We start from the raw sequence: 24,843 nt of genomic DNA on the forward strand, positions 1-24,843 counted from the left end.
TCATGCCAAGTCATACCAGTTCAGAATCAGGCTTATTTTAGCAATGCTTATTGTATTTTAAAAATATAATCCTGTTATGGACGTTTTATATCTTGTAAACATTCAATTGTTTATAACAGCATTAGAACAAATACACATTCATTTCTTTGACAACAGAACAAAATAATTTAACAACTTTTATAGTAAAATTAATGTAAGAAATATTAAGAAAATATTGTTAGAACCCTGTGCAATTTCTATCTTTTTGATTTGTCCACAGTTTGTTTCCAGGTGATGTCCAATATAAATATTCCCTGTTTGAAAATTGAGAGCACCTGTGGATAGATAAATCCTTTGAAGTCCCTTCAACCCCACACGACCTTCAGTGATTTCTTTCAAACCTTGAGCTGTTCTTCAGTTGGACTGATGGTCATTTCGAAGATGCATTGCAGTAGGTTCAAAAAACTAGAAGAAAAGTTTAAAGAGAAGTTTAAGCTAAGGGTTGTTAACAACAAAGTTAACCAGCAAAACCACCTGATTTCTACCTGTCTCAGCAGACTTAAAACAGAACTGCATTACAAGGGAGAATCCTCTTAGAATTTGATGTTTATTACCTGGATCACCAAAGGTCAATTGTAAGTATGTATGGCAACAACTGTTTTCTCCTGAACTTTACTTTCACAGTGTTTAAATGGAAACATGATGTAACAATATGCAGTGAAAGCTTTATGAGTATTAACATACTGAAGCTAAATACTTTTCTGGTTCTTGTTTCTTCCCACTTGACCCATGCATCATTAGCATCTCATCTTCTCTTTCAACCTGCTATGTAACTCTTTGTTTTGGCCATCGTACTATGTTCTCTGCGTCCAAATAATATCCAGGACTCAGCACATTTAGCACATTCAGTGACTTTGTACTTTCCTCTGTTCCCAAACATAAAAGCTGGCCTCTGCTTAGTTTTCTGCAGTTCATCATCAAAACTTTAACATAATATTCCTTCTTTAGTCTTGATTCACTCCATCATTCCATGTTTCGCTACATGAAAAAATGTAATATAACGTTATATATAAAAATTAAGACAGGTTACTTTAGAAAGACGTGTAAGGAGATGCGAGAACAGTGAACGATACGCAAAGGTAGACTGAGTATTTGTATTCTTCTCATTAAAAGGGCAGTCTGCATTCTAAATTAAGCAAATTTTAAATTAAACTAAGCACCCAATTCACCTACCAAAGTCAGTCATAAATTGGTATCCAGCTCAAGGAGTTAGCAAGATTTAAAACCAAAAACAAAGCCAAAAAATTCTGTATGACTTCTCGTTTGTCAGATAGGTTTGTTCTCCTTTTAAAGAATTTCTCTATTTGGCTTATCTAGACAAATGTCTATTGTTTGTTTAGAGCTTTTTATGGATGGCAGATATTAGAGTACTCTACAGAAGAATGCACCATAGAAACGTCCCTGTTCCATTTTGCATGTATAAATCATGGGGGATGTCACATTTTCAAACCTTCTATCTAAATTAATTACAAACTGACCTTACGTACTGAGGGAGTAAGTCCTCTTAGAGTAATTTTAATGCTTTATTTTTTTTCATATTGTAAATGGCACAGTAATATTGCTATAGTTAAGCATCTGTCAGCGTTACAGTTATAAAACATTTTGAGAGAAATATGGGCTTATCGTACAAATATCAGCATTTTCTGTGGTCTAAAAACTGGCATTATTATTTCAACTTGGGATTCTTTCATATACATATTTTCAAGTAACTCCTTTCTTCTACTTTTATCTTGTCCTTTGGTTATATTGGGTTCTAACAACAGGCCGTCTAGCAAAATGCAAGCAGAAAAATATATTAGCTTCACTTCTATACTTTTCCAATATAACTGTTGTCCTGCAATGCTGTTGCTACTCTACAATACAGACCAGTTTACATTGAAATATATTTTATGTATCAAGTGGATGACTGATACTGAATGTTTTCCTACTTGTTCCAATGAACCATCGAGAATAGAACCATTTATTTAAATATTAAGGCTAGAAGATATCCCCATTCACATATAAAAGCATTCAGTTGAAGCACTTAATTTCAGCCTGGAATTTTTTTTTTTTCATTTTTTTCATTCAGAGAATGCTACCATCTTGCTTAAAAATATAGCAAAAGATTAATTTTACAAGTAAAGTTTGCTTCTAAACTTCCTGGTTTCCTGAGCTGAACTTAATTCGATATATATGGAAGTACAAATACAGAGAGTTCAGTCTAAGATACTCTTGCTATCTGCCCAATCCTGGCTGCTCTGAAAAAGAATATTCAAATGTTTAAAGGCATACATTTTATTGGAAACACCTTCTTCATTATACATACTTCCAAATCCTAAAATTTCTGTGTAATTAACATACTCTTAGTTTACATGTACAGTAAGACAAAGGGTCATTGACCTGAAGTCTTCCAAAAAGAAAACGTTTAAATGGAGGGGGAAGAATAAGGTACTCCAAGGAGCACTTTGAAAAGTACTCAAGCCCCAAGGTTCTTTTAAATATTATCAGGTACAATACACAAGCATGACTTCTTCATTTCTGTAACATATGGCGCATTACGTAAGCCATAAGAAAACTGCATAGTAGTGTGCAGAAATACTACCAAACAGCTTAGGAATGCTGTTAGAATGATGTTCTGCACTCCAAACTACACTAATCAAAATCCTAGAAAGGTGCACTACAAGAACTTATGCACAGGAAATGTAGTTATTTCAATGAACTGATTTGATTATTTTTTTTCATTTTGTTTTTTAAACAAGAGACAAATCAACTCAAAAAAGAAAAGCTAGTATACCTGAAATACTACACAGAATGCATTTTCTAAATGAAATTAAATTTTTTAACTGAGTAATACTGTACCAATACTTAATCTTATGGGCTTGAGCCTGTGATTGAGTTGAACTCGTCTTGAAGCGTGCCATGCTTTGTTCACCTAACTTTTGTATCTTCTCTGCTTCAGTGGAAAGGCTTACATATTTTTAATGTATTTTTAAACAAACCCAATCCTATTTTTCCTTGAAAGTAACAACTGGTAAAGTGATACATTATATTGAATTAGAAACCTAGCAATGTATATCACAATCATTATTAGTTACAACTGAGTACACAAACAAGAAAATGTAATTTATGAAGTAGAGCTTGATCAACATTTTACATAATTGTTTACATTCTTCATCATTCGAAACACCCCAGCTGTCAATACTGTTCTGTTTTCTAAATCTTGCTGCTGGATTTCTGACATTCAATAAGGCTACTACAGAAACAATTTCTGAGTTTGTAAGCAGGTTTGTGGGCTTGCAAAAGCATAATTTTAAAACTATTTAGTCAGCACTATGCCCTAGACTTTAGAGTATTTTAAAAGCTTAGTGCTAATATAACTATTAATATACAAGGTTCAGTGTAAATATTTCATCACTACTGAAGGAAATGGCAACTATATTCCAAATATTTCTAGATCCAAAATGTGACTGGTTGAATGATATCACTGGAGTTATGACAAGCTACACATGCTAAGGAACTGGCCTCTAAACAGAAGCTGTAATGATGATACATGAGCTTTTTTTGATACTTCCCTTCTCTGATTGAGATAAGCAATTTGCACACATACTCAATATTTTAATAGCAGGATCAGTAACTCTGGCACAAATGCTAAATTTAGCATTGGGCAGGTTTTGAGTGGCCAGGAGTTAGCAGCTGTGACCTCTTGAGAGAGACATCTGCAGAAACATTTGTAAGAGACAGTGCCTCCTGTCTTCCTGCCCTCCTGATTTCATACAAGCTGCTTGGCAGCACGCTCCATCTTCGAGAGACAGCATTTTCCAGATCATACTAGTAGCAAAAATCAGCAAAATTAGAGGCTAGTAGCCTCTGCTTTAAGCAGAGGCAAGATGCCACCAATCAGCTGATCAGCACTGTCTTGGTACTTTGAACTGCAACATCTTTTGGCTGCCCATGAGATTTCCCTTGGCCTGCTCTACTACTAATCTAGGAAATAAAGGCACAATCTGCTCACCAGTCATACCAGATTGCCAGCCTCTGTTTTTATTGATGTGCATTCAGTACCATCTAAATACCATCATTATCTCTCTAGCTGTCCTAAATAAAGCTAAATGTACCAATCATATTGACTGCAATGGCTAGTGAGATTCAAAAACTCTATGGCAACAAGGCAATAGAATATATTTTTTTACCAAGGAAACAGACACCATTAGCTGTATTTAGGGAAAAGGGAAAAATTAGAGAATTAAAGCATTAAAAACTTAAAGTTTAATGACTGCTTGAAAATTATAAGGTAATAACTGACTGATTATTCTAGACATGCTCAATTTGCAAGGCGCACATCTCTTCTGGACCTCAAGGATATCTAAAGACATGATCACTCTCTAACTGATTAAAACAAACTTAAGCAAAGAATTCAGCAGCTTTATCTGCATAGAACAGTTGAACTATATGACGAGACAGTAAAAATCAGTGTTACAATGTATAAAAAAAGTGACTCTATTCACAGACTGTATACTGCAGTTGTCAACTCTTCACACTATTGATAAATGTATAGAATGAATAACAAACTTTTTTGGGGAGTCTGTTATCTTATTACCTCACTGAGAAAACCTTAGGAGATATTAGAGTTCTTATCTCCTTTGCTGCATTGCTTCAACAGATAATTCTACCATTCCTTACTGCAGATAGGAAGATTAAGAAATGGAAGATTTAAGATTAGTTTGTTTGCTGAGAATGGCATCATAGGTTGTCTTACACAATGTGTTCTGCTCAGTGCAACATGGCATAGAGATAAGTGTTTACATTTCTCATCTTCAGATAGCCTTCCTGCATTGTACTGAGTGCCACTACTACTGGAAGCAACAGCTGATTTTTTTAGAAAAGCTATTATCAGTAGTTTTTTTCAGAAAGGACTGATTAACTGGAGTTGCAAGAGTAAATGAACAATTAAAATAATAATAAATAAACATATTACATATTATAAGCAAATATTCAGAAATTCTACTACTCACTTCCATAGTGTCTTTTGAAAGATAAATGACCCAGTATACCAGGTTGAATCCTGCAAATGCCACTGGAAAGAGAATCCTAGAATACTGGTCTATTTTACTTGTGCCTCCGATAGGCGGCGGTGGTGGTGGCGGCGCTGGTGCCAGAACAGACACTGATTGACACTGGGATGCACTATTTGATATTATGCTGGTTTCGGGAGATTGATCTGCCTGAGATGTTGTGGAGTTTACTCGCTTCTTCAGGTTACAATTGGAGTCAGAATGCTGCAGAAGGAAAAAGAGAAAAAAAAAAAAAGGTGATTTTTTGAATACAGAGTCTTAGGTTTTGTGATCAGCAGGCTTCTCTCCACCTTTCTACTCAACTTTCAGATTTTATTGCTGCTTCTCTGCTATAGAGCAACCTAAGGAAATCACAAACATACTGCAAATATAGAGGTGCATTTGTGGCCTAGAGCTTTGCTGTAAAAACATAAAAGAATATGTTCTTTCCGTATTTTTAACATGGTAATAAATGGAATCTACAAGAGACAAAGAAAAGATGGAGGTAAAAGGAAAATAAAAGAAGGTAATAGTGTATCTAAATTGCAATATATTGGTATGAGTGAAGTTTATGTAGATATGAATCAAGTTTAAATAAAATAGCACATATGGGCTGTCTCAAGTGCAGACTTCACTGTGTGAGCCCATTGAGGAGTTTTGGTAAACTCTCACTGAACGTAGTCAAGCTGTCACACTGTTATTAGTCCCCAAACTAGCTGCCGATGAACTAAAACACTGCTGCACAAAAGGAAATGGACTAACTTTACAGGTGCTGAAGACACAAATCCTAAATTGTCCTGTAGTTTTTTCAGACTGAAATTTGTTTCAGATATATCTCATGATTCCCACAGCAGTTTCATGCATATAATTGAAGACAAATACTCATCCTAACTGTAATGGGACTACTTTTATTTTCATTTATGGTAAAATTAAACCAAATTATTCCTATATTTTGTGCAATATTCATAGCCAGGTCCAATTACTCTTTAGAAGGTGGTATGAAAACTTTTAAAAAATTTAGCCAGACCACCGGAACGTTAAGTTTTACCTCTTAGTTGCTAGGCTGACATATTATTCATTATGTACACCTGTTTTATTTGTGGCCAAATCACCATTTTTTACTAGAAGTAAAAGATTTCTTCCTTACAGAAATGGCTTAGGAATAGAATCTACCACAGGCTCCAAGCCTGCTATAATGGATATCAGTTACCCACTTTCACAGTAGTATCATATGCGAGGAAACTTTCAAAAATTTCTTTGCTGCTACTGCCACTACCCAGGACTACCATTAGTAATGCAAATGCATGGCAGCAGGCACAAGCTTCGTCTGATGGCTGGGAAAATACAGAAGAATGCTAGAGTGTCAAGTTGTTTTTTATTGTTTTGATACGAAGTGCTCAAGTTTTCTGTTAATAGGGAGCAATAGAAATACCATAGACTCTAACAAGCAATGCTAACATGCAACGCTTTAGTTGAGCTTGAATCTAAAGCTTCATGAATAAGGGAGTGCAAAACTTCCAGGTTATTGATGACAAATATTGTGCAGCAAAATTGCACAACATGTGCAGCTATTCTTGGGTTTGAAATAGCAGCTTTTTTGGTCAGCAGAACTACGTGACTGAAACTAATGAGGGAAGTCTTAGACAATGTAAATAACTTACAATACAACTGCATATATGTACTGTAAAATGGAATCATAACATTTGAATAGTTTTAAGGTAGCAAAATTCTATTAGATATGTAATTTCCAAATTAATTCCTTAGGAGTGATTTAGTGGTAATCATTCAATTAAATGTAGCCCATTGTCAGCATTTTTGGGATTTAACTTGCAGGATTTCTATGCATGGAAAAAGATTGTAGTCAATCGCATAAATGAATGTGTTAAAAGGAAAATAAGTATTTTTGGAAATACATTGCCTATACTTGTACTTGGGCCATAATTTCTAGATAAAAGGCTAGCCTAACACACCTGGTATCTCATGTATGACTTAAAATAGAGTTATAACAGGAATTAGCCTTTTAACAGTCAGTATCAGAACAAGTGACATTGCTACAATGTCACCTGCATGATGCTCATGGATGAATGGGCTGGTATCTAACTGAAATTAGGGAGAGGCAGATTCCTCACAATTGATTTTAGTCTAAGTAAAAGGAGGAGAGAACAACATCCTATTTGCAAAAAAAAAAAAAAAAAAAAAAAGTGCTCTTTCTGTATATATCTCTTTCACCTATTAATTTTTTCTTCCCCCACATCCCATCAACACTTCCCAATACTTCCAACTTGCCATATCCCTCCTTATTTCACTTTGCTATTTACACATTAAATGATTAGTATCATGATTTGGATGGATCTTAAATGGCATTCATATTCTGGGGCTGTGCCTATCTGTAATGCAGACCTTTGTTTTTGCATTTTCTAGTAACACAGCAAGCAACAGACAGATTTAAATGGAGGATGATCTACAGATGTTTCTCAGAAAGAGGGCAAGGGACATGGATCCATGTCCACTTGCACTAATCGTAAAAATAATAATAATCCTACTCTATAAACAGACTGACTGACAAGAGCCTGGGCTACTGCTTTCATTCAAGTTGCTATTCCATTTTGTTTGTGTGCTCTGCTTTGAACTGAATTGTAGAAGTTATAAGGTAGCTTGTTTTTTGCTTTACTGCAAGGTTGCTTGACCTGTTGTGCAGAATGAGTGGTTCCTAAAAATGTAAGTGTTAAGATGAATCTTGGCCCTTTTTATGTGCAATATTCTGGTATAAGGTGGGTCAAATTCTGCTCTGGATCATTCAAGCATGAATTGGGAGTTATTGTACTGAGGTGATAGAGTTAATGGCAGGCAGAACAGATGTAGCTTGTGGTCTCCGGATGACATTCCATACTGAATGTATTTAGAATGTAGAGGTAGTAAATAATCGTGATCATCTGAACAGGCACTTGGAAAAGTGTAATCCTGGTCACTATTTTATTTAGAATATTTATTAAAGCTCGTTCCTATAGAAGGAGGATTGCTACAGAAGCAGGATTATCTCTGCAATTTCATCTCACCTTGGAGAAGGGAAGATCTGGAGTCAGTGTGTATCCTCAGAACTTAGGAACTGCCCTAACTAACTTGATTATGCTCCCACTTTGGGGCCAGTTTACTTCAATTTCTATCAATGGAGTAATATTAATAACTTCTCATTACCTAAAATAGCCTATTCCGATATTCAGGAAGGACCAGTGCATTTTACTGTCTCAGTAAAGCCACAGTTTTTTGTCATGCTCTTCACATGCTGAGGAGATAGTTTAGAGTTGATATAAATCATTCAGAAAGTCCCTGAGTAGTTCTTTATACTCTCTTTATCACCCTCGTTTGCCCATCCAGCAAGTCAGGGTCAAGTGTTTTTTCTTGTATACCACTACCCGGGATACAGCTTACCTACAATGACATCATGAAACTTTAGCATAACACAGAGAGAAAACAGGAATGAATAGCCTGTTTTGCGTAGTTCACACAGCCAATCACTCAAACAGTAAGGTCTCTTTTACAGCTACCAAGAGCAACAACAGGAAGCCTGAGGCATGGCACACTGTGTCATAATGAAAGAATGAATTTTGTTAAGTTACTGAATCCTGATTCAGAAGAGTACTCTTGCGCTCATGTGGAATTTAGTCCCATAAGGCAATTAAACTTGTCACTATGTATGACTACCCAGTGACACAGAACAGATTGCAAGATCGCTGTTTAATGTGAGATACCATAAAGCTGGAGTAGACTAAGACTGGTATGTATATAGCCTGGTAAGGTATAGTCTGGCTTCTGTTAATCTTTTGCAGCTCAGCTATCTGATCCCCTAGAAAGCTCACAAAGCAGCCTCATCTTGTCTATAAAGGTGCTGCTCCTTCACAGCTCTCATCAATATCACTAGAATTTGCTTATGCTTAGAATATTTCAGGAGGCTCTGAATGCACTTTGTTCCTATGTTTCTTTTCTTCAAGAGATTTCTGTAATTCCTATTTGTAAAATTCTCTACTGTTCCTTTGTACTGAAAATACATATTCTTACTATCAGTTTAGTTTATGACCTAGCAGTAACATGAGAATCTTATGTATACACTCAGACACTGGCTAACTTTAAACAAATTAACATCAGTATGTCCTTACGTACTTCTCTCTTACTCGCTTACGTCTCTCTTTCCTGCGGGCAATGCAGTAAAAAGAGGTTTGTGAGAATAAACTCTAAAAGTTTAGACAAAAAAAATGTGTTTTTCCTCCTTTTCTTTATCATTTATTGGATTAAGGATATTGAACTTTGCTGACATCACAAAACACACAAAAAAACCCCCAGAAACAAACAAAACCCTAAGACCAAACCTCAATGTTTGTACAAGGCAGAATGCTAAGTTAAATATATAACATTCTTTTTCCCTGCCCATCTCATTAGTAGATACAGTTTGAGTAATTTCAACCATTCATATTATACACATAAAATCACATGCTAGTGACTTAACTCCCAAACAGGGAGTTAAGCATCGTTTAGCCCCTACATTCAACAGTGTGATCTGTAAAAACTCTGCTTAGCTACTGAACAATCCATATGCAGCACCTTGCAGCAGGAAAGTTCACCACATTATGTAAGAGCTCCTTCTGGGCATGCACTAAGATACCTCAATCTTTACAGTCCTGTGCAGTTTAAGTATCCATCTCATGCCAGAGATTGATTGTAACCTATAATTTAGACATTTCTTTGCATATCTCATATGTGGCATCTGATTCAAACAATGTGTATTGCAAACATCTATAAACAGTGTTCTGCATAATTAAAAGCTGAATATAGCTTAGAAGTCATCAGCAGTCCTAGCTTTAGGCATCTCTTTAGGAATTCTAAATTTAGTTTCCTAGAAGTATTATGAGGAATAGCGTGCAAATTTGTTTTCTTCAGGCTTTACCCTAGTGAAAGGGTTAAATCACTTAGGTTAAATTACTCACTTGGAGCATGGGAAAGCCATGTTCAGATTCTTTCTTAGCCCTTGGGGATTGAAATTCACCTCTCAAAATACAGCCTAACCATCAGGTGAAGGTGGTTAGGGGGAGAGGGTTTTGCTTTATTACTTCAAAGCTGGTTTACTTTGCATGGAAAATCTGAAGAGCCATTCGAGGCAGAAAGCATACCTTTGAAAAATATACCATACCCATTGTATTAAAACTGCTGTCATATGAAACAAATAAGCACGAAGGAGAACAGAGACTGGAACCCTACTCATTCTTTTTCCAATGGGAATGTACTGTGGTAGAGTCTCTTCCTAACATTTATATGTAGCATATCAGAAAAATCACATAATTAGCAGAAAGCCCCTGTCAAAATACATGTTTATGTTAAATGGATTTAAATGTTCAAAGTCACATTTGGCTCTTAAATTTATCAGTGTCAGTCCAGAACAATCCTTGTCTCTTTAACTTTGCTAAATTTCTGCAGCGTATAGAAGCTACTTCTTTGAGTGTTTAAGTGAGACAGAATTATACAAACAGCAGTAGAGAGGTTTGTTTGGGTGTTTTTCTATAATTTAACTAACTTCATTTTGTTCTCGCTGCCCCCCTGCAAAAAAGGTACTGGGATTAGACTTCAATGTTGAACAAAAAAATGTCTAAATCCAGTTCATCTTGAATTTTTCTATTTTGGTGTATATCAGCTACTTCTAAACCTTCCTTAGTGCCCTGCATTGGCTTTGTCAATCAGACAAATATTTATCTCAGGCGGAACCAAATAATTGGCATCTGCTTTCCTTCTTGGAATGATGAAAAGTTAATATAATTGAAAGTTGTTGTTTGTTTTTAATAGTCTACTTGATAATCTGCAATTGTGGAGGAACAGGAAGGTCTCCCTAATTTGACTGAAAGCGCCATGTTCTCAGTCAAGACTTTAATATATATATAGCTGTTGCTACGATGATCTCATAAAGGGTTGTTGATAATCCAAATAGAAGTGCTCTCCTTTCAGTTACACTAGGATATTCATTAAACATACTCAGTATATTCTGACGTAATCATGGAAAACTAAATCCTCTATACTGAAGTGCCATACGGCTTCTCTGCAGTTGGGCAGGGTTGTTAAAGAGAATGAGAATCCTTTTCTGCCCAAGCTTTCTTATTTTGAAACACAGGGACAGGGCTATTAGTAGGGAGAAGGAAGCTCTCCCAGCAGTATTTCACTGCTCTGTGCCATTTTCTGTTAAAACAACAGGTCTTTTAGAATATAACTGTAATCAAGCTACCACCCCGTCACCATCTTTTGTCTTTTACATGTAGTCTCACGTATGGAAAGCATGACTTTTGATCCACGGTGTGTACTTCCTGACCATCTCGCACAGCATTACTTCAAAATTGTGCACACCAGACAGTACCACCAATTCCCCTTCCCCTACAACTTCTAGTATTGGGATATTCCTGGATTAAGGAAACCATAATGATGAAATAATACGATTAATATAGAAAATACATATTTGAAATGGATTAAAAAGCTAAATATAATGTTTTTTATGTATATATAATGTTTGGTTTTGTACATGCTAGAACAAGCTTGGTCACCGCATGAATAAAAACAGGTTTCTGTCAGGGTCCAGATGACTACTCAGCTTGTTGCCATCGTATTTTGGAGTGGAACACCCATAGTTTTGTATTTCACACAGGGATTGCCTGCAGCTGACAGAGAGAGCAAGCCAAATTCTGCTCTAAGTTAACTGAGGTAAAGAGTGGCTTTCCTGGAACCAGAACAGGCGTGCTGGGCTGTGATCAGTTAACTGACAATGTAGTCGGACCGCTGTCTCTCTTACTGAAACCACTGTAGTCCAATGACTTGAGCAGAGTTCCTCCTACTTTCATTAGTACGGTAGAGCAGAATTTGGTTTTCTGCCATCTTTCTTTTCTGAGTGTACAGGTTTTATGGCTATAATATAAAAACCCATGAGAAAAAGTTTTGTTCATTTGCATAAAGAAAGATTTTGAATAAAGAAAGATTTTGAATAAAATTAACTGGACTTAAGGGGAAGGAGGCTTTTTGATATTATTTTTGAAAGATTTTTGATTTTTTTTTTAGGAAACAGCTAATTTGGAATTTAAAAAACACTGAATATATTGTGTAAATACATTTATCTTGATGGTAGGCCCTCAGTCAAGCAGAAAAAGCTTCTAACTGGCTGTTTTGTAACTCCTTTGAATTTTCATTAATACCCAAACTGTCTCCCTGAGCTTCTCTTATGCAAAGCAGGAGAATAGGTCTGTCATACAGAAAGTACTAGTTCAGACAGCCTAAGGTTATTCCTACCACAGTGTTCTTTAGTCACTCTTCAGATAATTTAAGGTAATAGATTATTAAAAACATATCGTCTATGTTGTTACTCCTAATGTTGCTACTGGTAGGAGAATTCCATTGGCAGTTGTATAGACATGAAAATTTTCAAGTTAAGTACATCTCACTTTTTCACTTTTGTTTTTATAAATGGACACCCCCAAATTAAGTAAACCTTTACAATCTTCAGAAATTTTCTCAATGTAAAAATACAATCTGATTTCTATAAATGCAGAAGACAGTAGGCATTTTTAACATACTGTCCACTACTCTTCATCCTATACCTGCCCTTTCATATAGCTAAAATTCTGACAACTTTCATGCACTTAAAAATCACAAATAAAAATACCAGCATTACAAGTGGATGAAAAACTTTACTATCCAATCAAAAGAGCAAAAAGAAAAATCTGGAAGGAAAAGTGATGAAAGAATTTAGAGGCAAACAAATGGAACAAGTTGGGGTGTAAGGGGCAACAAAAGGGAAATCAGGTCCTCAGAAACAGCTCCTAAAGCTACAATAAGAAAGAAACTGTATTATGCTTATTTAAACATAACTGCTGTAAGACCAGTAATGTAGCTATAGAAGTACAAAACTCAGTAGAGGATGATAATCCTGAGGAAATGGTCGCATATTCACACAATCAGCCTGTGCTAACTACACTGCTGGCATTCAAATTAGCTAGTTCAGGTCTGTGTCAGCTGAAATTAGATCACTGGCTGCAGTACATCCATCTATGTGACAACATACAAAAGTTCTTTCCCCCTTACCTTCACTACACAAAAAAAGAAAGAAAAGAAAAAAGAAAAAAGAAGTTTCTTAAAAATCTGCTATCTTAGAATTAATTCTTTTTTCCCAGCATGCCCTTCTGGAATGGGACCTTTTAAATCCATCAGTTAATTCTTCTAGAAGCCATTTTGACTACATCATCTTTTCTTCAGTTGTTAGTAACCTTCATTTTTATGATCTCATTGATTTTGCTTTTCTATTACTGCAGATATGGGTTCTCACAGAGAACTGGTCCTGTGAGAAAAAAGTGTTGGACTTACAAGGCTTGAAAATTACTGTCTTGGATAATATGAGCTTTGAGCAAGATCAGGACTGTAGAATTTTGTGGACACTTTGGGCTGTTTTAGAGGCTGAGTTTACCTTGGGACCTTGATGTTACGGGTTTTACTACTCTTCTAAATCTGTGTGTTGTTAGCTAGTTGTAAATAGCTTTCTTGACAAAATGGTTGCAGTGTGCTTCTTGAATGATTATTTTATTCCTAGATGCTTATTTTTTGCTTGTTTTTATTTGGAAAAGCTAACAAGTAAGTATTTACAAAATCAGGAAGGTGTGTCTTTAGTTTGTCTCTGTGCTTGTTTGTTGCTGAAGCCCTTGATAAGAGACTTGAAGTCTTTGCAATTTCTTTTTTGTTTAATAATTCGTTCAACAGCAATTTTGTAGTTTGTGCTTAGCTTGGTCTGCAGTGATACACAGACCATGTAAAACACCCACAAGTACTGGAGAACCCACAATCCTCATGTTCTAGTATATCTGGGCACATGCAGAGGGTTATTTTTTGAATCAGTTGTCTTCTAGAGATTGGGGGTGGCGGTGGCTTTGTAGCATCTGCTGTGGATTCACCAGTAGAAGCATGTGCAGAGTAGGCCAAACTGTTTTCATATCACTCAGCAGGGACTTCAGTTAAAATTAGTAGCTGGTTGGGGTTTTTTTCTTCTTGGAAACCTCCCTATGATTAACTCAAACTTGAATAAGGAAGTGTGTGCAGGAAAGATCAGAGCTGTTTTTCCTCTTTGTTATATAGCAGTTATCAATATTTTCCTCATGCTACATAAAGCCAAGTGATCTCTTTAACTTTTTTTCTGATAGCTTGCCCTCAAAAAAAGTCAGCAAAAGAATAAAAATGAAGCTTTAGTACATTTTAAAGTTCCTTCAGTCTTAAAAGTATTTTTCTTATTTTGCAGTATTTTACTGTTGCAATGTTCTGCTTATTCAGTCCGGAGTACTTCTCAGTCAAATATCATGATATTGGGGAGGGGGAAGTATGTCCTAAATATTGGCAAATGCATACTCTCTTTTCCTCTCATTGTTTTTTGTAAGGTTTAAATATAATTATAAAAGTTTACTAGTTAAAATAAATGTAGATATGAGCATTGCAGATATTGCCAAATCTAAATCAGCGTTTCTGCTATCACTTCAAAATCAGTGCAAGATTCAGTGAACGTTTGCTTCCAAGCTCCACTTAAATTTTTTGGACTTCCTTTTGTATTTTCTTTATATAACTGTGGTTTTAAAAACCAAACAAAAAAGCTGTGGTTCTGAGTTAAAATGTATAAAGATTTGCTTCTTTTTGCATTTACATATTTAGTGAAAATAAAATGCAATTCTTTATTTTACTATATCTTATAATGTCTTATTTTTTTTCAATATTTAATGAAATTGTAAGCAAAATACAATATGGCTTACAAGCACAATGCTTCCAAGTCGAAGAACATTTACTGATTAGCTCCAATGAGGACTAGTAGCAAGATCACAGAATCACAGATGCTGTGGAGCTTTGGTTTTGCCAATATTGGACCTTATCAATTATGAATTTAATGATTTGAATGTACCTAAATGTTATAACTTTAACTGCTCTTTATAAGTAAATGTAGAAAAATTACTATATGGTGGGTAAGGTGTTGCCCTGATACTTAATAGCTTTTAGATTGACTTTGTTATTCAACTACAAACTAAAAGGTTTTGCAGAAGGTCATTCAAATTCTGTTATTTCTCTCAAAATGGGAAATGTGGCGGTAGTAAAACTGATTTTTAGAACAGGAGGGCTATAGAGGTAAATACATTAACATATGTTGTGAGACAGCATTCACTACTTAGCCTGAGATGTAAGGAATAATACTTACAAGCAATTCTGACATACTTTTTTTGATACTAGAAAGCCTTCCTGTCTTTTGCATGTACTAAAATCTATCTTAATCTTTACATTTATGTTTTCTCCTCAAGCTTCCACCAACACAGATTTATGAAAGTAACAGATGCCAAATTTATGTAAAGGCTAATTCCTCTTCTTCCAGATGACCCACTTATGGTATGCACCAGTGTACTACACTGATCCCATAATCATCTGGCCATGCACATGTTCATTCCATTGTATAGCGTCCTACAAATTCTGCACTTTCTGAGAGAACCGCAGCTGCCTGACCACACTGCCTACAGCGTTGCTCAAGAGAAGTATTATGGATTACAATCTAACGGCTTTCCTTAAATATCTTACCAAATAAACATCTTTCTAGTAAATCATATCTCAAATATAAATGAACAGTATGAATAAACGAAGTCTTTTCAGTTTCTGAAATAAGAGCAATGTCGTTGATAAATAGACATGATCTAGTTACATAATCTGTTTCAGGTTAAGATCACTTTAATATTGTTTCGCATTCACTACTTCAGCTGCCTCTTCCTATATGATGCTTATTATCAGAAAAGCAAGCAATTACCGAGACAATCTCGTCCTCTGCCGGTACAGTTGCTGCTGATAGTGCTGCTGCCAGTGCTGCTGCCCTGGCTGCCTTCCTCATTGCTCTCTGAGTCTGAAGATTGGTAAAGTAGTTGACAGCTGCAAACTCAATAAGTGCAGAGAAGACAAAGGCAAAGCACACAGCTATGAACCAATCCATGGCAGTAGCATAGGACACCTTGGGCAAAGAATGGCGTGCGCTGATGCTTAATGTCGTCATTGTTAGAACTGTAGTGATTCCTTGAAAATAAGAAAAAGAAAATGGGGGCATTAGAATTTTCCTTCAACCCTGCTACTCTTAAATTCATATATATTAAAAAAACCCAAACAACTCCTCTTTATTTTTAGCTGTGTACCAGCTAACCAACAAGACTGCGAAGTATTTTGTATTCTTAAGTAATTCATGTATATTGGCTTCAGCATCTAAAAGCTCTGAACAAACTTCCTTAATACATTGATCAAACTGAAAGTTAACTACATACTACGTGGTGCAGCTTCTTAGAACTGTGATAAATGTGGGTATAATAAAATTCAGGCTCAAACTATGAAATACACTTTATTTGAGGGGTTAGTAAGCAGAACATTTGGCAGAAATCTAGATTAACTTACTGTCATTTCCCAACAGTGATCCTCTCTCCTGTTCTTGCACAAAACCGATCATGGCTTACAGAACCCTCAACAAATTAATCTAATTCTTCATTAAAATCACTGGTAGGCTATGATCCAAATATTTCTACTAATAAGTAAGTTTGGACCTCTGTGCAGTTGTCTTTAATCACTGAATACATTCTTTAAGATTCACTAACAGTATCTTGATTTGAAAGCACCCATAGTTACAAATATGAAGGACAGAAAAGCTACTTCTCTAGAGCTGCTTATCTGTTTTCATACAACAAATCTGGTGATGTAGCTCATGGGCCCCATAGTGTTCTTCACGTGAAGTCATGAATTTATTCTTTCTGTTTTAGATTGTACAACATTAATAATGTAGGAAATATACTTACTTCCCACTGCTGCCTGATACAAGCAAAAAGTGCAAGAGCAAACTCATTCATTAACATATAAGCCTCTGTGACTCATGTTTACTTGTAATTATGCCTGCTAGAATGTGAAAACCACAGGTATTTAAAGACAGTAAGGTGGAGAATACCCTCTTCTGGTCTTTTCTGCAGTTGGGAAAGGGTAGGTGGGAAAGTAAAAGATGTTATAATGTCATGTCGTGATGATGAATCAGTATGCTATGAATGATGCTCAGTGGAAAGGATGCAGTGTCATTGTATACTGCAGCATCAAGACAGGGTGACTTGATTATTTTCAAGTTTTTTGCAACTCTTTCACATGATGTAGCTTGCCAGCTGTCTAAGGTTAACTACATCCCAATGTCATTACTCAAAATGTTTTAATGAAATGCGAATAGGAGATGGTATAAAAATATGTAGGATCACTACTTCTCCCAAATCTGCCAGACTCATTTTATAATATGAATACAAGTATGCTGAGATATATTTCAATTTCAAAGGTCCAGAATGAACTTTTCAATATGATGTGTGATTAGATTAGAATCTGTCCATGTGCTAGTTAGTAATAAAAATGATATATTCTGTGTCTGAATAAAAACTTACTGCAGCAGGAATTCAAACTTAGGAATAGGAAGTCCTATTCTGTTACAGATATAGATAAGACTTCTCTCAATGTGGACGGAATATTGATGAAATGCTCTGCACTGTGGAAAACTGCTTTATCAAACTGAATGCCAAATTACAGTTGGTAAACTGTGTAACTGATGACTGTTTACCCTTGTCTTTTCACTTTGTACACTTCTTGGTAAGTTTTGAAGAATCTGTTACATAATGCAAATACTGAAATATGTTATCCTCTCTTATTAAAAATGAAACAAAAATAAAAGCCAAACACTTTCCCTGTCTGAGTCTTTATTGTAACTAAAGTTTAATGACTAGGTATTAATTTAAAATTCCCAGGGTGACCTGCTAGGAACGTAGAAGCTGACTACTATCCTTCTGCAAAATAACAGATGAACTTTTTTCCAGGAATTAAAAAGATTAGATAAAGGCACATAAAAATGTGAAATAATAGCTATTGCTGTATAGATTCAGAGCATACTTAAAATTAGGCCTCCAGTAACCATGTTTCTTACTCTAAGTAATTTCTGGTAATATTCTGATAATAAGTTCATAAAACTTCACATGCATACACATATATGTATATGCATAGCTATATACATAGCTCCACATAAAATAAGGAATTTCATACTAGCAATCTGCTGTTCTTTCCAATGGCAGAATTATAAAGAATGCCAGAGTGCATCTTCAAGTATTTCTGTCTTCCATTTTTCACGTTTGGGTCTGTAGAGAGTAGGTGCTTTTGACCATTAATTTATCTTTGCAAAATGTTGAGAGTATTTATTGTAATATTACCTGCAAAGTATAACTGGCATCCATTTAGCAGGTAGAGTCGCTAAATGAATTTGTTCTGAGAAACTGGTTTGGGCACACTATTGTTATTCTTCTACTATTAATTTCTTTTCACTCAAACTTATAGTTTAGGAACTTAGAAGTAAAAATGAAAATTTATAGTTCAAGTATTTGCAATATGCTGCAGAAAAGAGACTTACTTCTCCATTTTAAACCTTTTCTTTTTTACTGGGGCCTGAAAGTCTTTTTTGTCATAAGGAATTTGCCCTCTTTTCGTTAGGTAAAGGTATTCAGAATCTGTGGGATTTTGAATTAGTAAGGACTAAAATTCAGACTGTGCCTGGGAGAAATAAGAGTGGAATAAGGATTGAAACATTCTTTTAAAATGCCAACATGACTAATTTTCCACAATATTGAAAAAGGTGTCTATTTTACAATTCTCTTAAAATATTTTCTGTTTCTAATTCTATATTTACTCTTCAGTATGACATCTAAGAGTTGTCATTCCAGGGTTGGGGTCTCTATGTAATTATTACTGAATCAGCTAAAGACTCATTTGCACATTGCTTCAAGCATATAGAATTGACTTCCACTGCCCACTAGGTAGCAATTATATTTAGTCAAAATGTAGAGGATGTAACTGTATAGTCCAGAGATGCAAAACAAAGCCAAATCAGGTAGTTTAATTTGTGTACAAACCTCCTATCTATATTTTATTCTTCAGTTGCAAAAAACATCGTTGAAAATCTATTGCCTGATATTTTAATATTTTTGAGTACTTAAAGAAATCCTTATTATCAGAAAATAAGACTTGTAAGTGCTTAATGATGCCAAACTGTATCCCAGCTCCCAGTTGGGGATTTCAAGAACAAAAGTGTTGATCTTCCTTCAAGAGGCACCTGAGGAAGTTGCGTTCACTTAGCATTCCTAAAAGTTTGCAATGCTTTTATGAATACCATTCCATGCAGGTAGGAAATGCCAATTGACTGAAATCAAATTATACAAATTCTGTAGCCTGCTAACTACAAATATAGACTCATTTTGAATTATGAGATTTGCATCATTTATGCTTAGGGAACATATAGCTGCCTTCTTTTTACTGAAGACAAGTCTCACAAAGGGAATTTTTTGTACCCAACTACTGGGTTAAGAGAAAATAGATAAGGTTGCAAAACGTGTATGCATGGGTAGTGGATTCATGAAGTTTTTGACAAGTTTTATTATTTTTCTTAATATTTTTATGATTGCTCTTCTAGAAACAATTCAGTCAGTGAAAGTTTACCCCTTAACAATGAGTGCAGTTTCAGAGCCTATCAATACTGAAGTGGGGTGCGTGTGGCAGATTTAATAGCAGAGCACGCACTAAAAATTAAGGAGACAAAACTTCCGTCTTCTGGAGCAGCTTTGGGAGCATTGATTCAAACCACTGGAATGAAAAAAGGGCCTTGCCATGCAATATGGACCCACCTTTCACATTACGACTCCGACCTGTGCTAGAGACAGGATTTATCTCACCAACTTTATCCATCTAAAGTTCTTGCTAGTTGGTATCTAAACAACTAGCAGACAAGGGGAAGAGAGTACTTCAGAATGAGTGCTAGATAAGGCTAAGTGAGACCTTAGGTCAGATGAGATTAATTCCATCCCATTGATTTATTTTTTTAAAACTTTTAACTGAGATTGGTTTAACAACAGACTAAATCAATAGAAAAATTCTTCTTTAAAAAATGGAGAGGTTGACTAATTTACTCTGCAATTGTCCATTCCTGCGTATGAAGAAATACTGAGGGGAAGAAAAACATCATGAACAAGTATGTATAACCAAACATTCTGAGTAAAGAATTATGACCCTCGTGGGCAGATTGAACATTATTTGATTTAATTTTAGGATTTACTTTTGTTCACTGAAACCTAGCTGTCTTTTCCAATTCCCACTGGATTACAGGTAGCTGTTTGATACAATGGATTCAATACAGTGAATGATAAAAGAACAAAACATTAATACCAGCCACGGTTCTTGCTGGAACAGATTCTTTGTTGATCCAAAACACAACTTGAGACAGGACTACGGTCATGATGCATGGAATGTATGTCTGAATGAGATAGTAGCCTATTTTCCTTTGAAGATGGAAATAGAGCAGCTGAAGTGAATATTCGCCTAAAACAAACAAGCAATGAAAGTAATGAATGAATGGTATATGTGATGCTGAGCTGTTCAATGACCTTAATGCAGCATACCAAAAACTGTTCTGGCTGGAACAGACTCCTTGTTAATCCAGAAAGACACCTGAGAAAGAATGACTGTCATAATGCATGGAGTATATATCTGTATCATGAAGTAGCCCATCTTCCGTTGCAAGTGGAAATAAACTGTCATGGTTACATATTCACCTGTTAAGAGACAAGTATGTCAGCATTATTTTGGCAACACATGAGTAAACATTATTGGCTTAAACCAAACGTACTATGTTCTGAGAAAAGTACTTACAGGCCTTCTAGTGCATAATAAAAATTATCTGATTAAAAAAAGTTTAAGTGACCTTATGGAAGCAGAAGAGAATAATATTCATTTTATGTATTGTTTCTACTGGGGAGGGGAGGCAGAGGTGATTTTTAAGAATCGCATGAAAAATTGCATGCTTAAAGTGACAGTATTGACAAGCTATCTTCTAAGAGACAATGGTTAGATTATTTCCAAGGATTTTAGTTTTTAAAATGGCAGAAGAGAATTAAACTAATCCCATTCTATATGGAAAAAAACCTGTAATTTATTTTCAAGATGTGTTTTATAATATCAGTAGTTCCCGCATGGCCACATCTTACCTGTGTTAGATTTGATTGTTTCACTAGATACAGTTTGTCCTATGAGGTCATACTGCAGGAGACTGGAAGACTCTTGTGGAACTTCTACTGAATGCAGGGGTCCTTTTTTCCATGTATAAATTATTTCACTTTTTGGATAAGCATCTGAGTTCAAGAGGAAAAAATTACTATTATGTAATTTGTAAGCAACTGAAAAAATAAGTAGCATGATCCCGTTTGTGGCTCAAATACCCAGAGAAACACGCATCCTACTCCAGCAAGTTCCTAACCTCACTAATGACAAAATGCAAAAAATTCAACAGCAAGAGAACAGTTGAGGTGGGACCTGATAGGCACTAGCTTTTGTTTCTTGATTTGCTATAAAACACATACATTGATTACCACAGATTGACTAAATATTTTCATTTGCCAAAACTAGAAGTAATAGAATAAATGTACCACAGATTTTATGACTTGTTGAAGGACCCACTTTGACTACTAGATGTGTAAGAATAATAAACAACAAAATAATGTGCTTCAACAGTCACCCTTCAGTGAATAAATCCATGTACTTATGAATGGTCTGAGTCTCAGACGAGAAAGTATTCTTATATGAAAAAATGTAATAAAACATTTCAATGTCATTAGTGTCCTAAGATCTCACTGCTGATCTTCTCACATACATGTAGACCAAATGTATTACTGTAAGAACCAGAAAGATACAGAAAAACTTACAGCTTCCAAACTTCAATGGACAAGCATGTCCATCCATTGGGAAGTTCACCAACCGCATAGGACAATCAGCATTAATCGTTAGTCTAGAATACATTATAGTAGATGACAATGAAAAAAATGGTATGCGGGAACACTGCTGAAAGAATCAAAAATAAAGGTCAACTAAAAGCAGAAGAATAGGCTCTCACCTCATTGTGTAAAGAATAGTTCCATTCTGCATAATTCTGAAAAGTTTGTTAGGAGTTGTCATATTATGAGCAATTGATTTTTTTCCATTTCTAAAAAATGTGTCTGGTGTCCAAATTTTACTGACCATTAAATTGTTCAATCTCAAAATTTCAGTTGGTCCACTAAACTTCAGCCTCTCATCAGTCCATGTCTGCCGAAAGAAGACATCCATTGTGTATTCCTATGGAAAATAAACAGGTGGGTGACTTATGTGTGAGGGCCAGCATTCCCAAGTTGCTGTGTATACAGTAACTCCATGAGAGAACTTAGCACACATGTCAATGGCATTTCATTTACTGCTTACACACTTAATCCTATTACCATTAAGTAGTTACTAAAAAAAAAAAGTCTCTGAAAAAATATCGTATTTTCTTATTATTTACAGAATAGTTACAAATTAATCAGTGAACAGATAATTTGATATGAGTAAGGAAAATTTTCCTTTCAGAGGTAATAATTTAATTCAAAGTGACTGAGGTCTAAGGAGGTACAATTGTCTAATTTAGTATCCTTTCAAAGTCCAAAAACAAACTATAAATGTTTAATTGCCAGGAACAAAAAGACATGCTCAGTGCCTCTTCTGCAGCTTACTTTGGATATTCATAAAGAAAGGACTGATGTGAGTCACATCTCAGTAGGATTATGCTGTCAAGTTAATCTAAGTTATTTTTCTTAAGGATTTTTAGTAATATTCTCACAAGCCTTCAGAAAGGAGTTCTCTACAGAAGTTGTCCAGGAAATGGAGCTAAAGCTTATTTGGAGGCAAATGTGTAAGAAGGGCAAGGTTATGCCTTCTCTTAGATTGACTGATGAAGAGAGGTGGAAAAATTTTGGTTCTGTCTTGGGGCCCACAGTTCCTTGTCTGCTACCTGGACTGCAGGCTCAGGTGAGCAGGTATTGGAGGAAGTGTACAAGAGCAAAACCAGCGATCAAAGTAAACTTCCAGAATGAGAGCAGCAACACCATCCTCACTCCAGTGGCTTAACATTTTCCTGGGGCTGCTACTGTAATTGGTGGAGTTCACTCAAGTCCGCAGCTGCCTGAAGTTGGGGGTACCCAGCATGACAAGGGGCAGCTGTCTCAGAAATGGCACCATTCCCCTGGAGCTGCTCATTAGGTTGCCTACTGTGCAGCCTTCCTGCAAACCGATGTGTGGGGCCATAGATGCTTACAATCTTCTTGACGAGGTTAAAGAAGCATCTTTAACCTCCCCTCCGTGCCCCTACCAGAGACTAGCATTGCCCTTTGTGCCCAGCATTGGGCCTGGGCCACCCTGGCTGACTCTGCTGGGGAAATAGCTATATGCAGCTCCAGCCAAACCGCTCTGCTGGGCCCTACAGATTGTCAAAAAGATTAAGCCTCGTAATCTGCTTTAATGACGGTCAACTCAGATGCCACCGTAATGAATCCCGGGAAAGGAGAGCAGGGGCAGCAAGCGGGGCCCTTACCATCTCCACGTCGGACACCGGCCCAAAGCTGGTCACGTAGATGTCCGTTTTGACTTCTGTCACGGCTCCTGGGGAACAGGGAGACGAGCTGGGCGCGGAGCGGGCTCAGAGCCGGCGGGGCCCCTCGAGGCCGCCATGGGAGCACAGTACCGGGGCCGCCCCGCCAGAGCCGGCGGCTGGCGGGGCACGGGAAACATCCTTCCTTTGCCGCCCGCCTCTCGGGATCTCACCGCCTACCTCCTGCCGAGTCCGGGACAGGGCCCTGGTCTCCGCGCCCCTCGAGCCACCACCCCCTCCCCTCCACCGGCAGACTGAGAGCTCCCGCCCGCCCCGAGCCGCGCGCTCTCGGGCCCCCCGAGGGGACGGGAGTTTCCCCTCTACCTCCGACGCCCGGCCGGAGCCTGTTGTCGTAGCCGTCCAACAGCTTGTCGAGGATCCGAGTGATGTTTTCCGAAAAGAGGTCCGCCCCGTCGCCCGGGCCGCCCAGCGCCTTCTCTATGCTGCCAGGAGAGGCGAGTCGCGCCGTCAGCCCCCTCGCGCCGCTGTCCCCTCGCCTCAGCCCCCTCGCGCCGGCCTCGCGCCGCCGTCCCCTCGCCTCAGCCCCCCTGGCGCCGCCGTCCCCTCGCCTCAGCCCCCTCGCGCCGGCCTCGCGCCGCTGTCCCCTCGCCTCAGCCCCCTCGCGCCGGCCTCGCGCCGCCGTCCCCTCGCCTCAGCCTTCCCGCCAAACCGGCGCCTGAGGAGGAACCGGCCCCCGGGAGGAACAGAGGAGGGGAGAGGGCCCGGCTCCCCCTTGCCTGCTCCTCAGGGCTGCAGCGGGGCTGGAGGAAGCCTTTGGGTGTCGGTGGGACCGGTGCTATGGCGGGGAGAGCTCACTCACCTCACAGCGACGCACACCCAGGCGATAAGCAGAGCCATGCCTCACGTATGTGCGAGGACGCTCAGGTGCCCTCAGACCCGACAACTGGAGCGAGTGCCGGGGCTCATCCTTTCTTCCCCTCTTGGCCCGGGGCCCCGCCGGGTGAGGATATGGGAGAGTCCGGCGGGCTCACCCCCTTCCCCGTGGTCCTCGGCCGCCCTCTGCCTCGGGCGGGGAGGTGGGGGGTGTCTGTGGCCGTGCGCGTCCTTCAGATTCGCCACCGCCGTTCAGCCGCATCTGACTGTTCCAGGGGGGAATTAGGGTTTGAAGGGACGGTGCGCGGTCGTAGAGCAGTGACAATAATCGAATAAGGCATTAGGGGAGATTAAAAGGAAGAAATCCACTGCTAGTTTTGG

The 24,843-nt window shown here is 37.5% G+C and overlaps 1 protein-coding gene across 1 annotated transcript; it reads right to left on the reverse strand.

Moving 5' to 3' along the window:
- Positions 1 to 393: 393 nt before the first annotated feature.
- Positions 394 to 24,486, reverse strand: GABRA6 (gamma-aminobutyric acid type A receptor subunit alpha6). The gene is made up of 11 exons (XM_074604570.1): positions 24,449 to 24,486; positions 23,953 to 24,071; positions 23,572 to 23,639; positions 22,084 to 22,304; positions 21,896 to 21,978; positions 21,182 to 21,325; positions 20,597 to 20,749; positions 20,364 to 20,516; positions 15,907 to 16,166; positions 5,031 to 5,294; positions 394 to 444 (listed from the first exon to the last, which is right to left on the reverse strand). The coding sequence occupies exons 1-11, from the start codon at positions 24,484 to 24,486 to the stop codon at positions 394 to 396; spliced, it is 1,554 nt and encodes a 517-aa protein (XP_074460671.1).
- Positions 24,487 to 24,843: the final 357 nt, after the last annotated feature.

Source organism: Larus michahellis, chromosome 11 (genome assembly GCF_964199755.1).
Source record: "Larus michahellis chromosome 11, bLarMic1.1, whole genome shotgun sequence".
NCBI classification, from domain to species: Eukaryota; Metazoa; Chordata; class Aves; order Charadriiformes; family Laridae; genus Larus; species Larus michahellis.